A 14,049-nucleotide genomic window follows, 5' to 3' on the forward strand; every position below is an offset into this window, starting at 1 on the left:
TGCAAAACAAAAAGCAAGACAGATCACTGGGTTGATGTTATACTTACAAATGGAACCACACAAAACAAAATTTGATTTTTTTTTGTTTTTAGATGAACAGCCAAAACCAGATTTGACCATGTGTGTTACCATCTGTGAGTAGCAACGTCGACCAGGCGATTTATTTCCTCTTTTTGTACGATGCTTATAAATGAAAAAAAAAGATTCTTGAGTTGTTTTTTTAAATCCTACAGTAAATATGATTATTGTAAGTGCACCACCTAAAGACACCCCTGTCAAGTTTTACTGCACTGCTTTCATTGGCTTATTTATATAACCTTTTTATGACTGTATGGAGCTTGAGAACACATATATTCTTACTTATTCTCACTACTTAAAGTCAAGAAAAATGACCTGTTTGATGAGATGCCAGGTGAAAATAATAAAGTACTAATGAGCTGCTATTTGAATTTTTCGAATTTTTCGGTGCTAGGTATATGTAAGGGCTTTCTATAATAACCCGGTCTACAATTATGAATTTGAGCCCAACATAAAGAACCTGTAAGCCATTAACATGGTGGAATTTTTGAACAATCTCATACTTCCTGCTCACTTTCTCCAGAGCGAGCAACGAACATAAAATGGTCGGGTGATGAATTTGCAAAATACACAATTACTATCTCAATTTAATTATTTTTATTCACGCAAAAAGCTATTACAGTCTGGCGTTACAGGTGTTAAATTCTTTATTATAGTTTATATCACAAGTTTAAAATATGAAGCATGAGAAAAACTTGCAGCCTTCTTGGCAACTTGTTCTTGACAACTTGGGCTTGGCAATCTGGGCTTGGCAATTTGGGCTTGGCAATTTGGGCTTGGCAATTTGTGACTTCTTTGGACCTCATTTTAGGAGTAAACTCATTTTTGTGCACCCTGCAGGAATAAAATTCCTTCAAATATATAATAAGGCACGTAAAGGTTCATATAAAAAAAATATGGGTTCGCAGTGTTTGAGAAGAATGTTAGCCCCTTACCACATTGTATGTTGTTTATGATCCTCATGCTTCTTTTTTAAAAACGCGTACGCATATTTTCAATAATATATTTCATATTTAGAGTAAATCTGTATAATGTCTAGGAACCCCACATGCAGTGGCTCGATCTTCAGAAGTTTTAAACAAAGTTTTGTTGCGGAACCATCGTGGAGGCAGCGTGGCGTGCACCGTTGGCGAAGTAGTTAAGTAAACAAACTTATTTCAGAATTCTAACACTTCATGTCGCTTTCAAAGAAAATTATCTTGGAGCTGACTAGTTCTTGATAATTTAATTTGAAGTTTTCAGCACAACAAGCCTTGGAAGCAAGCTTTTAGGCAGGCATTTGCCGCCCTATTGCCCTACTTTAGAGACAAAAGATTAGCTTGTCGACGTAACAATTTCTGTTATCGTTTTAGAGCGCAGCTCTCAGGCGCCCGTTTCCGGCTTGAGCGGCGTCGCCGTCGCCGTCGGCGTCGCCGTCGGCGTAACCGCGCGGTGCATTATGGGTAAATTTCCCCGCTAAATCTAGCGGAAAATTTCCCCGCTAAATCTAGCGGAAAAATTTCCCCGCTAAATCTAGCGGAAACAATTTCCCCGCTAAATCTAGCGGAAAAAATTTCCCCGCTAAATCTAGCGGAAAAAAATTTCCCCGCTAAATCTAGCGGAAAAAATTTCCCCGCGAAATCTAGCGGGAAAATTTCCCCGCTAAATCTAGCGGGAAAAATTTCCTCGCTAAATCTAGCGGAAAAAATTTCCCCGCTAAATCTAGCGGAAAAATTTCACCATCAATAGCGGAAAAAATTTCCCCGCTAGATTTAGCGGGGAAAGTTTTTCCGCTAGATTTAGCGGGAAAAGATTTCCGCTAGATTTAGCGGGGAAATTTTTTCCGCTATTGATGGTGAAATTTTTCCGCTAGATTTAGCGGGGAAATTTTTTCCGCTAGATTTAGCGGGGAAATTTTTCCGCTAAGCTATTTTTCCGCATCAGAACTTTCCCCGCGAAATCTAGCGGAAAAAATTTCCCCGTCAAATCTAGCGGAAAAATTTTGGTCACGTGACCCGGGGGGTCACGTGACCTGGGGAGTCACGTGACATTCCCGAGGTCACGTGCCCTCGGGTGGGGGGGGTCACGTGACCCCCCCCCGAGAACACGTGTCCCTCAGTACCCTCCCCTCCTCCTCCTCAAGAGCTGCGCTCCAATTCGGCGTTACAGGGAGTGGTAAACGACTTTCACTTTTTTTAGGTTTCTTTTTTATGTACAGCTATGAACGGAAGTCACAGGTTTCTATGTGAATGACAAAAAACACAAAATGATGCATTCACCGGACGCCGTGCTCATAAACAACACGCACATGGGTGGAGTGGAACTCCTAGACTCGATGCTGGGGTACAGTCGGATCCAAACTAGAGCAAAGAATTGGTACCATCGCAAATGTTTCCACATGATGGACCAGACTGCACTGAATGCCTGACTCCTGTGGTGAAGACAAGGTTACTGCAAGACATCGCTGCTCGAGTTCAAATCGTTTGTTGCAGAGGGATTATGCAAAGCAGGGAAGCTGCATGACAGGAAGCCTTCAGGGAGGCCAAACTTTTGAATGAATGCGCACATCCAGGCAAGCAATAGAAGAATCTTTCAACATGCATAACCAACTCGCCTGCATCGCCACATTAATAGAAGAATCCTATTGGCGCCATTGCAACCTACTGATGTACACCTAGACGAGATGGACCACATCTCCACTTGGCAAGAGAAGTGACTGCATTGTAAACTGCCCTTCTGTACTCGCCTGACAGATGTCTCCTTTTCAACAGGGAGCACAACTGCTTCAAGGCATTTCACTGGGAGTGCAATACTGCAACTTCCAGCACTACAGAGGCACAAGGGGTGTCATATTATTTTGTTTGCGCGAGCCTGACAAACTATTGGGGCAGAAATACTTCCCATTACAAAAAAACGTTTCCTTAGGTCATCTGATGTGATACTTGTTTTCTTTTGCTTTCTTTTTATTTTTCCCCATTAAAATAGGCCTTTCTTAATGCAAATGAAAAGGACCCCGAACCGGATGATGTATCATGTGATACGTGACACTATTGTTGCAATAAAGTCACAACTGCGCGATTTTTCTTGAAAAAAAAGCCTGGTTTGGGTACTTTTGTGTCAAATAGAAGGAGTGTAAGTTTTTAGCACCAATCCAAACATTTACGTGGTAAGGGGTTATAATTTCCTATGAGAAACCTCTACAGAAGCTGACTTAGACATTTTCCTTGAACAATCTTAGGTTGGCCTCACTAACTGCCGAGTCCACGCCCCCATTTCTGTACTAAAAGAAAACTTGTTTGTGTAGATATTTCACAATTAGAATACTATCATACAGAGGCACCCACCCCTCTTTTCCCTTTTCTTACATCGCAATAGTAAAAATAGTAAAAAATGGATTGGTTGAAGTATTACAATGTGTTAAAATAATTTACGGAAATGAAAAAAAAAACATACTTGATAAAAAATGTTACCTCAACCCTTTTTTTTTTGTCGGAGCTTGATTCGGCAGGAAGCACGATGCCGCCACTTTTTTATATCGCTTTCCACGTTGTCGATCGTTGCAGAAAACTATGGGTTTGATCTTACAGCGTCTGGAAATTAAAGTAATATAAAAAAATGCAGTTTTAGTGTAAGATGACTGGGCTGAGGAGGATTTAACACGGCAACACATATTAGTACAAACTTAGTCACTAATTTAAAATTAATCTTTCGGATTTCTGATTTAATTTTTTTCAATTAAATAGTGTATTTCAGGTGTTTTTTTATCACAACTTTAGTGATGAACAGAAAAGTTGCATTCACCAGAACTTTAAGAAAAAAAAGCACGTGACCCAAATTTTTGAACGCGGTCCTGCTACCACTAAGAACCAAGAATTAGATAAGGGTTACGCCGTCCAACATCCATCGCCTAAAATCGAATCGAATATCAACATCATCAATGTCCCCTTTAGAGTCAAAGCAAGAGACCGAGTGCAATGAGTCTGAACTTAACACCTTTTCACTCTCTTCTTGAGATGGTAAAGATGTCCTTGCCACCGCCTCCATGGTTTCGGAACCGGCGCCGGCGTGCTCACACGTAGTCTCGTTGCCAAGAACTGCTTGAACTAATGGCGCTGTCAGCGGAATCGGACCCTCGTCAAAACCTTTAAGTAAATGAAACAAGCTGCTTTGTCTAGTACCCGCGCGACCTGCCCAAGACTTAGACTTCGCCTTTGGCATGGAACACGTGGTGCAACAACGAGAAGGAGACCACAGCACGAACCTTTCAAACGGGGGCACCCTTGATGGGAAAGAACAGCTTGTTTTGAACGTGAAGAACTCGTTACGCTCCAAAACGTAGACAACGAAGACACGAGGGGATGAGCGCCGCTAGGTCTCCCGTTGCTCGGTCGGTTGCCCCGTAGAGAGAACGGCAGCACGGTGGAAGTCTGAGCTCTGAGGAAGACTTTACAACTTTTCTTGGCAGCGCAAACACGCAAACTTATTCCGAAACGAAGCATGCTGTCTTCCTGCGCACCTGCAAATAGTTGCAGTTGTAGCTGCTGGTTCAAGTTTAATACGAAACGCAATATAAATAACCGTTCTTTATTAATTCTCATTACACATTTTTACGCTTTATCATTAAAAATAAATAATAATACACTGTATGTATATATTTTGTTTTTAGTGTTTATTCGAATACGCACCAGGGTGACACCTGTTTGAGCGGAAAAGATGGCGTCTGCCCTGTGTCATCGTTTTGGTTCTCGGTCGTCTCAATCATCAGCGTTCGTGCGTTCGCCCTTACGTTCCCCGAAAAGGATGTGCACGAAATTTGACCAAATTTGTTTGTCAAAACAGGCCAAGCAGGTGGTGGGCTCTCGACTGTCGCTGTGTAGCGTTCGGTGAGCAAACTCGCCGGCGTGATTGAGCCACTGGCGTCCGTAACAAAGCAGGCCTTGTGTGATATGTTTATTTTATGGCAGGAGCACATGGTGGATATTATACAAAGTTAAGCCACGGTAACACGCACCGTGAAGCAAATATATAGTGTGCTTATGGAAAAAAGTATGGGGAATTCGTGGCGAGAGTATATGTATCAGTGCCACTCTAATCGCGTGCATTAACACATAACGGAAAATGCTGGGTATTGCGTCAGTGTCTTCTATTGTGTCGCCCCATCTTTAGACCTAAGGCAGCCAGCAGAGTGAAGTCGGATGAAATTCGATGCCCGAGAAAGCAAACAGGAGCGGTGGAAATAGCACAGTGTGTGAGCGCCAGACGAGAGGGCCGGCGTCGCGGTCACGTACAAAAGAACACGTTTACTACTGATCGTATCCTAAATATTTTAATAAATATACCCTTGCGCTTTTTCCAAATCACTGGGACATCGGAGAAAAGTTTACATGCTGTATTGACATGAAGAAGGCAGCGTTGATGCAAAACGTAACCAGAACCGGCGCCCAAATGCCCAAACTATTTGGCGGAGTAACACATTTAACACATGTGCAGAGTCGCGAGGTCTTGCCTCCTCTCCGTGTTTTTCTCTCCACTTGCCCCTCTCGACTTTATCCTCTATCCCTCTCTCTCTCGGCCCCGCTCTTCCCTTGAAAAGCCTCCAAACTTTACGACGCATGATCCGGGCTCTATAATCGCTTTAAAGCGGATCAAAGAAGTAAGGGGGCAAGGCTAATTAGTATCAATAAATTCGGAATGGCTACTGCGAAAACAACGAGTGAAAAACAACGTTAAAATTGACCACCCTTTCCAGTGGCGTGATGTGGCCTCTGGGAAAACTTTCTGGCAGAAAGGTAGGTGCGTGTGTAGCATTCATTTTATCCTACTGAGCGAATGCTGTTGCCAACTTTCACAGCATCCATTTTGCACTAAGAAACCCCTTCTAATTTCTCGGGAGCAAGGTCTACGGCAAGCCAAGGTATACAGCCCAAGCCGTGATTGTTCCCGCCAATGACGTCGCTTTTCCAAGATTGCCGTAATTTCACTTTTAATATATAGTAAAGACGACATTCCGTAACTTCGCGATATTGTTTTACTCACACATAATTTAATGTGTTTATTTGGCCATGCCTATTGCAGTGCTAAACCAATTTTGAGGAAGACCGACGACCGCCTCCCCCCGAAAAAAAAAATCGGCGGTGTTCCTTTTTAAACACAGCGGCTTATTATATATATATATTAATGAAAGGAGCCGCTTCGATCCTCCATGCATACTCCGTTTCACCTTAAAGGGGCGATGCAACAATTTTTGTACTTTGCGCAAATACCGCTTAAAACGGATCCCTGACGTTAATGACCTATGAAACACGCGTTCATTTTTTACCCCAGGCAATAAAAGTTCCAAAAATAAACTTAAAAAAAAAAACGAGCACGGTTCACCCTTTCAACTCGCAGCCAGAATAAGCGGCCACGTGATCTGGGGCGATTAGATGCCGCCAATGTTGATCATAGCCACGCGCTGGGGTTGGCAAAGCACAGGGCAGGCGCTGAGTTCCAGACATTGTTATGGCTCGACTATTGTCGTCGTTGCAGCGATTGAACACGGGCAACTACCCGAATGCATGTCGAGGCATCGATTGTCACGAGTCTAGATCGACTGCATATACGCAGTCTTCGCGTCCACTGTGTGAGCAGCATTTGAATATCGTCACCGCAAAGCTCGATGACGCATTCCTGGGGATCGTACTGTTGCCATTGTCCCCACAGCTCCGTCATCAAATTTCGCGAAGGAGAGACTGAAAGAAAAGCTCCGCTTTCATCTTTTGAATAATGCCGCGACGAAGACGTTTCTTGGTCAGTGGTGTTGAGTTCGAATATTCTTGGGTCCCACTAGTGCCAGGAAGCTGGTGTGTAAAGTAAGACATATTCCTACCCAATGTCGTTGCACAACCCCTTTAAGTCTGAGCGAACCCAAAGTTAAGGTTCCGTACCTTTGGCTATGCTCGGACTTAAGGTGTAACGGAGTATTGATCTAGTTAACCTTCTGTATGCAGTCGGCGCTCGAATATATAAAAATAAAATATGTTGCTAAAGAATAATGCAACATCTTCTCGCAATTTACTTGACTTAACGCAAAAAAAAAATCTTGTAGAAACATTGCATAGATATTACAAATTGACATTCTACTAAAGGTAATTGCATGATATCTACTGGATGTCTTCTAAATATTTTATTATGATATTTAATATTTGGACAATCTGTGGACATCCTGTGGATATTCGCGGTTGTCTGGGAAGACACCAAAAAGTGTAATTCTAGGCCATCACGAATAAAAAAAAAGAAAGAAAAAGACCGAGTTCTACTCACGAAGACCTATTGTAAGGTCAGACGAAATAAGCATGCGAAATTTCTGCGTTGTCGATACGCGTGGTGCATGAAGTCACTCTGCTTCTGCGTCCTAATCTCATTGCCTTCTCCGAGGTAGCGGGCGCGTTGCTTTCATGAAATAATAATTATGATGAGCTCCCCGTGCCACTGGGACAAGGCAGTCGTGCTTAACGAGATGTCTTTGCTATTAATAATGCAGCTACATCGGGGACCCAAGCCCAGAGCACACGTGAGACAGAGTCGCGCCGTTTGCCATTTTACCGACAAAAACGATGGGTTACTTGAAAGGAAGGCAAGGCGCAAATATTGTCACTATCATTGTGTGATTGAGTATAGAGCAGTTTGGATAGGGAATACGCAATAAAAATTTAGTGATTGCATTTCCAACGAGGAAGAAAGAGAACGAGAGAAAATGTTTACTTTAGGTTTCTTGCACTTGACGTCCCTTCCGAACACCCGACCAAGCAGCGTGTTGGAAAACTACAAACTTCAACAAAACGTTGTCTTTCCCCGTTTCTTTTTTTTTTTTGTCACCGTCAACATTTTCCTTCCTGCCCCTTATGGGGTTAAATTCATCATGATGAATAAGCCGTCCGTGGTTCTGCTGCTGACACCTTTGCTACACGTTGCAGTATTTTTCCTATTCGCATGCACGTAAGCGACTTCTTGTTAGAGCAGTCATTCGGTGTGAGTAAAGCTCAGGACTAAGCAGACGGCTCACTAGACGACGGAGCTCAAGGAGTACAATCGGGGACGAATTTGGAAAGATTAAACCCAATATTACTCCGTTTTGATTATTTTATTTTTGAAGCCGCCTCACGTCGTTAGCCGGTTGTGATGGAAAAAAAATAATAATGAAAGGGACTCGGAATTCCAGTGCGGTGAATGTAAGAAGGTAGATATTATTTACAGTCGTGTAAGCAAGAGGTTAGAAAAACAATGGTGTGGCTATATATACAAAGTTCAGTTCGCCGCATCCGCTTACGGCCCGGCGGTGCACGTCGACGTAGGCATGGCGTTCGTCTTGTCCAGGGAATGCTCAGCTGCTTGCTAGGCACAGGCGGAGGCTTCTCAGCGAGCTTGGGAGAAAGCCCCACGGGCCTGGACTCGCCCGTCCGGGCTCCTCCTTGGCTGCCGGGACCACCGCTGTCGAGCCGGGTTCCGTGTCGTGCCCGCCCTTCTTTCACGAGGCACGAGCCTGTGTCTCATCATCCCTTCTCGTCGTCCTCTTCGTTTTTTCCGTATATCTAACTCTTGCCTTGAACTTCTTTGTCTTCTAACTATTTCCGTCTTCCCCCCGTTCACTGCGTCTTCTTCCTCGTTCTTTGCTCAGTCCAACTCACAGTTTTCACGCGCGTCGTTTTCCTCAACGTTGGTTCTCCCACATCATCACAATTACCCCCCTTTTACGACAATTGTTTACCAAAACTTTTAAGCAAAAAAAATAAGACCTGTAGTCAAAACAAACAATTGTTACCAACCCACACGACAACGACGAAGCGTGTTTCATACGTAGGTAAACTATTACTTCCCCCCAAAACAAAACCAGTAACAGCTGTGGGCGCATTACATACGACTTTAATAGTCAGCTCCAACATTCAGGCAGCCCTTAATGTACGTCACTTTAAAATCGTACTCGGCGAGGAACAAACTCCATCTCAATAAGTGACTATTCATATGCCTAGAAGAGTGAATGTATTCAAGCGGCTGGTGGTCGCTCTATACAGTGAAGCGTTTGCCAAACAAGAATATGTGGAATTTTTGCACTGCCCACACGAGGGCTAGGCATTCATGCTCAATGGTGGAATACGCGACTTCTCGTGGCAGTAACTTCCGGCTTGCATACGCAACCGGATGCAAGACCCCTTCATGTTCTTGCATTAGTACATGCATGTGTGTATGGTATTAAAGCTATTAATTATGGGCAGTATTTCAGGATGGTTATTTAATAATTGTGGGATCTGAATAAGTAATTTTTGACTACCATACGATTGAAAACGAGCGTGTTGGTTAATAGATACAAAAAATTTGAAAGTATAAAACAGAGAGGACGAGGGCGGGAACAGGACATTTTTCATTTAGCAACAACATAGAATGGCACAACGATAAAACCGCCCCCAAGGGTCTCAACGTTCTCAAAGAGGGAAAGGAGATAGAGTTATAAAGGAAAGGGAATACACTAATTATAAAAGTTTGAAAAGCGCATCGGTAATTTAGTTATCTCCGATTGCTTAGAATTCAACCTTTGTCATTGTCAGTGATAATGCAGAATTATTCTGGTTTGCAGTCAAAAAAGGGAAATGTACTATAAATATAAGAGTTTAAAAAGAGAGAAATCATCGAAAAAAAGATTCCACTAAGCTGTGGCAGGCAGTACATTGGACAGACTGGGAGATACGTCAACCACCGACTCAGAAAACATAACTTGGAAGCATCAAAGGCTTCAACTGAGTCTTATCACCCCATTGTCGCTCACAGCCGCACGTGCGATGACTGTACTCCTCATTTTTCTGATACTAAAATACTGGGCGGGCACAAGAACAGATTTGGGAGAGAAATCATCGAACCATTTGCCATGGGGACTGTTAATAACAACATTTCTGCACCTTCATTATCATTGACAAAGACAGAGGTCGAATTCTTAACACCAGAGTTGACTAGAATATTGACACCTCGTCGTGACGCTACAGCTTTTTAAACTCTTATATTTATAGTACATTTCCCTTTTTTGACTGCAAACCAGAATAATTCTGCATTATCACTGACAATGACAAAGGTTGAATTCTAAGTGATGGGAGATAACTAGATTACCGATGCGCTTTTCAAACTTTTCGAATTAGTGTATTCCCTTTCCTTTATAACTAGTATCTCCTTTCCCTCTTTGAGAACGTTGAGACCCTTAAGGGCGGTTTTATCGTTGTGCCATTCTATGTTGTTGCTAAATAAAAGACGTCCTGTTCCCGTCCTCGTCCTCTCTGTTTTATACTTTCAAATTTTTTGTAACTACCATAATTGGTGCGTATTCTCGACTGTAGGTAGTGCGTATGACGGAAGGTGTATGTGGACGCCCTGTTGATGTAATTCCCTTCCACGAACTCGGGGTGTAGTTTAAATTTGTGGAACATGTATATTGCCAATTTCTGAGTGAGTGATTGTTCTACTGTAAGAAGGGAGTATTTGATGAAATATGGGCGGGAGTGTTCCCGATCTGATACATTGGTGATTGAGTGCACTGCTCTTTTTTGCAATAGAAGTAACTTAGATAAACAGGTCTTTGAGCATGTACCCCACACTAAACTGCAATAGCTTAAACGGGAATGAACAACAGTACAATAGAGCTGGTGCTTTAACCAAACCGGAAGAATATATTTTAGCTTACTTATAATTCCGATCGCCCGTGATATGTCGGGTCGAATACGATCCATATGGTAAGACCTATCTAAATTTTCTTGAAAAAATACCCCTAAAACCTCTGGGTTTTTTTCGTAACCGATTTCAGTGTTGCTAAAAGGACTGCTTAGTTTTAGAATAATAGTTCTATTTTTTTGCTCTAAATATCATATACTTAGTTTTTTCAACCTTTAATTCTAATTTATTGCACGCCAACCACGTACTTAACTATCATCCAGTTGTTCGCTAATGTTTCAAGCTGATCTATGTTCGGTCTAAAAAAAAAATACGTTTGTGTCATCTGCATAAAGTACAATATCAGGAGTATGTGGTATGTTAACAATATTATTAATGTACATTAGAAATAGAAGTAGTCCGAGGATTGATCCTTGGGGAGCCCCATAAATCGTATTACCGGTTTCTGATTTTTCGCAACCAAGGATGGTGTATTGGACACGTTCCGATAAATAACTTTGAATGAGTTGTTGGGCAAGACCTCTTATACCTTAATTATAAAGTTTTTAAGGATTAGTTCATGCTTGATCGAATCGAAGGCTTTTTTTTAAATCTGAAAATACTCCTTAAGTATAAAACTTGGTTTCGAAATTAGTTAAAATTTTATTCTTAATATTCAGTAAAGTGTCTTCAGTAGATTTTCCTTTCTGAAAACCACATTGCTGTTTTACAAGAAAATCATGTCTGCTAAAATGATCCGTCAGTCTGGAATTCATTATCTTCTCTATTACTTTTGAGAATATAGGTAATATGGATATGGGTCTGTAGTTGTTTAAAGCATTAATTGGTGCACCTTTCTGTATCATCGACACTCGGGCGATCTTTAGTTTCAGAGGAAATACCCCTGTGCCTAATATTTTATCACAGATTGCAGAAAAAGCAAGACTAATTATATTAGAAATTGCTTTTTTAGGTTTAACTTTTAATTCATCATCGCCATACGCGCCGCTGTTTTTAATGAATTTATAACGTTAAAAACTTCAGTCCCCGTGGTTGGTGATAAAAATATAGATCCTGGTGGGTGTGTCGACATATAAAATTCAAAGATTTTTTCGTGGAACGAGGATGACGTTGGAGCGCCTGAATGTAAAAAATGGGCATTAAACAAATTTGCGAGTGTTTTACCTGAATAATCAACACCATCTATTCTAAGGACACTGGGGATAGTGCTACTCAACTTAGACATCAGTTCCTTTGCTGCCTTCCATACTTTCATTGGATTATGTTGACTTGCAGTAAATTTATTTTTGTCATAGTTTGCTTTAGACTTCTTTATGTCGGAGCTTAACTAGTGTCGTATCTTTTTGCATTCGATCAATTTATTGATGTCTTTATTTTTTTATAAATGCATCGTAAAGCTTGTTTCGTTCATTTATTCGTTTGAAAAGAGATTCCGTAATCCAAGGTTTCCTTGACCTCTTATGCCTTTTGGCTTTTCTAAACGTAAATGCCTCGTCATAGGCAGCCTTTATTTTCTCCGAAAACTTATCATAGGATTTACTGGAGCTTGGCCCACTCTGTATGTCATCCCAGTTTATGTTCAATACAAGCGCAACAAAGTGTTCGGTACTGTAGTCGTTTATATCTCGACGGTAAGGGCTACTGATATTCGTTTCATTGCAGCTAATGTTTTCACATGAAACAAAACAAAACAGGGGTAAATGATCACTTAAGTCACTTGTAATTACACCGGATACTATGTCGTTAGCCATTAAATTGGTTATACACAAATCAATTAAGGTCTCAGTATCAGAGGTAACGCAAGTAGGCAGATCTATAATATTTTCAAACCCGTTTGATTGCTCAAGATCTAAAAATGCCAACTGCCATGAGTCAGATAGCATCAGATTGATATTAAAATCACCAACAAGTATCACAGGCAATTTACTATCAGAACAATCCTGAAAAATACCTTCCAGAAATTCAAGAAATACACCAAGGGACCCAGAGCGAGGTCGGTATACAATAGCTATAATGTAATTACGACACTTCACAAGAAGACACTCAACATTTGAACAGACACAAGTATATTCGCCAATAACACTGCATACCATGTTAATTTTATAATAAAGGGATACTTCGTCACCTTTCTTTTCACTACGAAATATTCCTACATGGTGTAACCTTTAAATTCAAGAATATGAGAATCAGAGGTAAGCCATTATTCAGTGAAGGCTAAAATATCAAGGCGGTGCTCTAGGCAGTCAAGAAATTCTTCAATGTCGTCACAGTTGTTTATAATACTCATTGTATTTAAATGAAATAAAAATAACATACTGTGGCTACGCGAAATGTTTTCTTGAACAAGATCTCTCAAGGAAGTTACATATAATATCCCTGTTCCGTAGAACTTTTCAATAACAAGGAAGATAAAAAAAAAAAGAAAAAGAGCGTGAGTGCAGTTCTGTTTATCGTATCAATTCCAGGTCTTCTTCGGGTTCTATCCTGATAACGCGGTCACCGGCCGCTTTCCTCATTAGGCAACCCGAGCGATCTGGAGAATACTCTTTCCGGGGGGGGGGGGGGGGGGGGGGGGGGCGCATGGAAGGGCCAGTGGGCGTAGGACGAAAGAAGACGAATGAAAGCGACATGAATTCGGCGAATATCTCAAGCCGGAAGAGGCCTGCATCATGGTCTCCTGCAAGCACACTGTAACTTGAACTTGAACTTGTTTATTTCCGCACTATTGTGCCGAGAGCACTAGGCAAAACGCCTCCACAAGGTACCGTGACTGGGTCTGGTGCCCCTGCACTTCCAGGTTATGGTAATAAAAAAAAACACTATAAACGATAATTTGTCTGGAGAAAACACGCACGCACATATTTTTTAAGCAATTGACTTCACTGCTTAATTTGTACGAAGATGAGCACATTCCAGAATATTTTGCGTCGGATATTAATAGTAGCTTCATGATTTGTAAGTTGGGAGAAATTAGGCAAAATACGATTCGACGTAAGAAAGGCGTGAATGCCTGCAAGGTCAAAGACAGAGCTTTCATGGTCAAGCAATGACTGTACCCCGAACACTTCAATATTTAGGAAATACTTTTCTATAAGTAAGTGGCACTTTCGACGCTTCTGGCCGTTATTCTCCGGTATTCAACATATGACACACGAATCGAATACCATCAACGTGATATTTTCTGGTGAGATAAAATATACTTTTTACTATATATTTATGTTAATTGAATCACTGACTTGATGTTACCGCACCCGTTTCAAAGTGTTAAATGTTAGGGATTTATCTAGAGGTATGCGGTAATGT

The 14,049-nt window shown here is 41.5% G+C and overlaps 1 protein-coding gene across 1 annotated transcript; it reads right to left on the reverse strand.

The window, feature by feature from the left end:
• Window positions 1–3,792: 3,792 nt before the first annotated feature.
• Window positions 3,793–12,881, reverse strand: LOC115318141 (the record flags this gene model as incomplete). The annotated part of the gene is made up of 2 exons (XM_040218732.1): window positions 3,793–3,863; window positions 12,302–12,881. Coding segments are annotated over 2 exons (651 nt in total), but the record flags the coding sequence as incomplete, so codon positions are not given.
• Window positions 12,882–14,049: the final 1,168 nt, after the last annotated feature.

This window comes from Ixodes scapularis, unplaced genomic scaffold, assembly GCF_016920785.2.
Source record: "Ixodes scapularis isolate PalLabHiFi unplaced genomic scaffold, ASM1692078v2 PGA_scaffold12__126_contigs__length_90152505, whole genome shotgun sequence".
Classification (NCBI taxonomy): Eukaryota; Metazoa; Arthropoda; class Arachnida; order Ixodida; family Ixodidae; genus Ixodes; species Ixodes scapularis.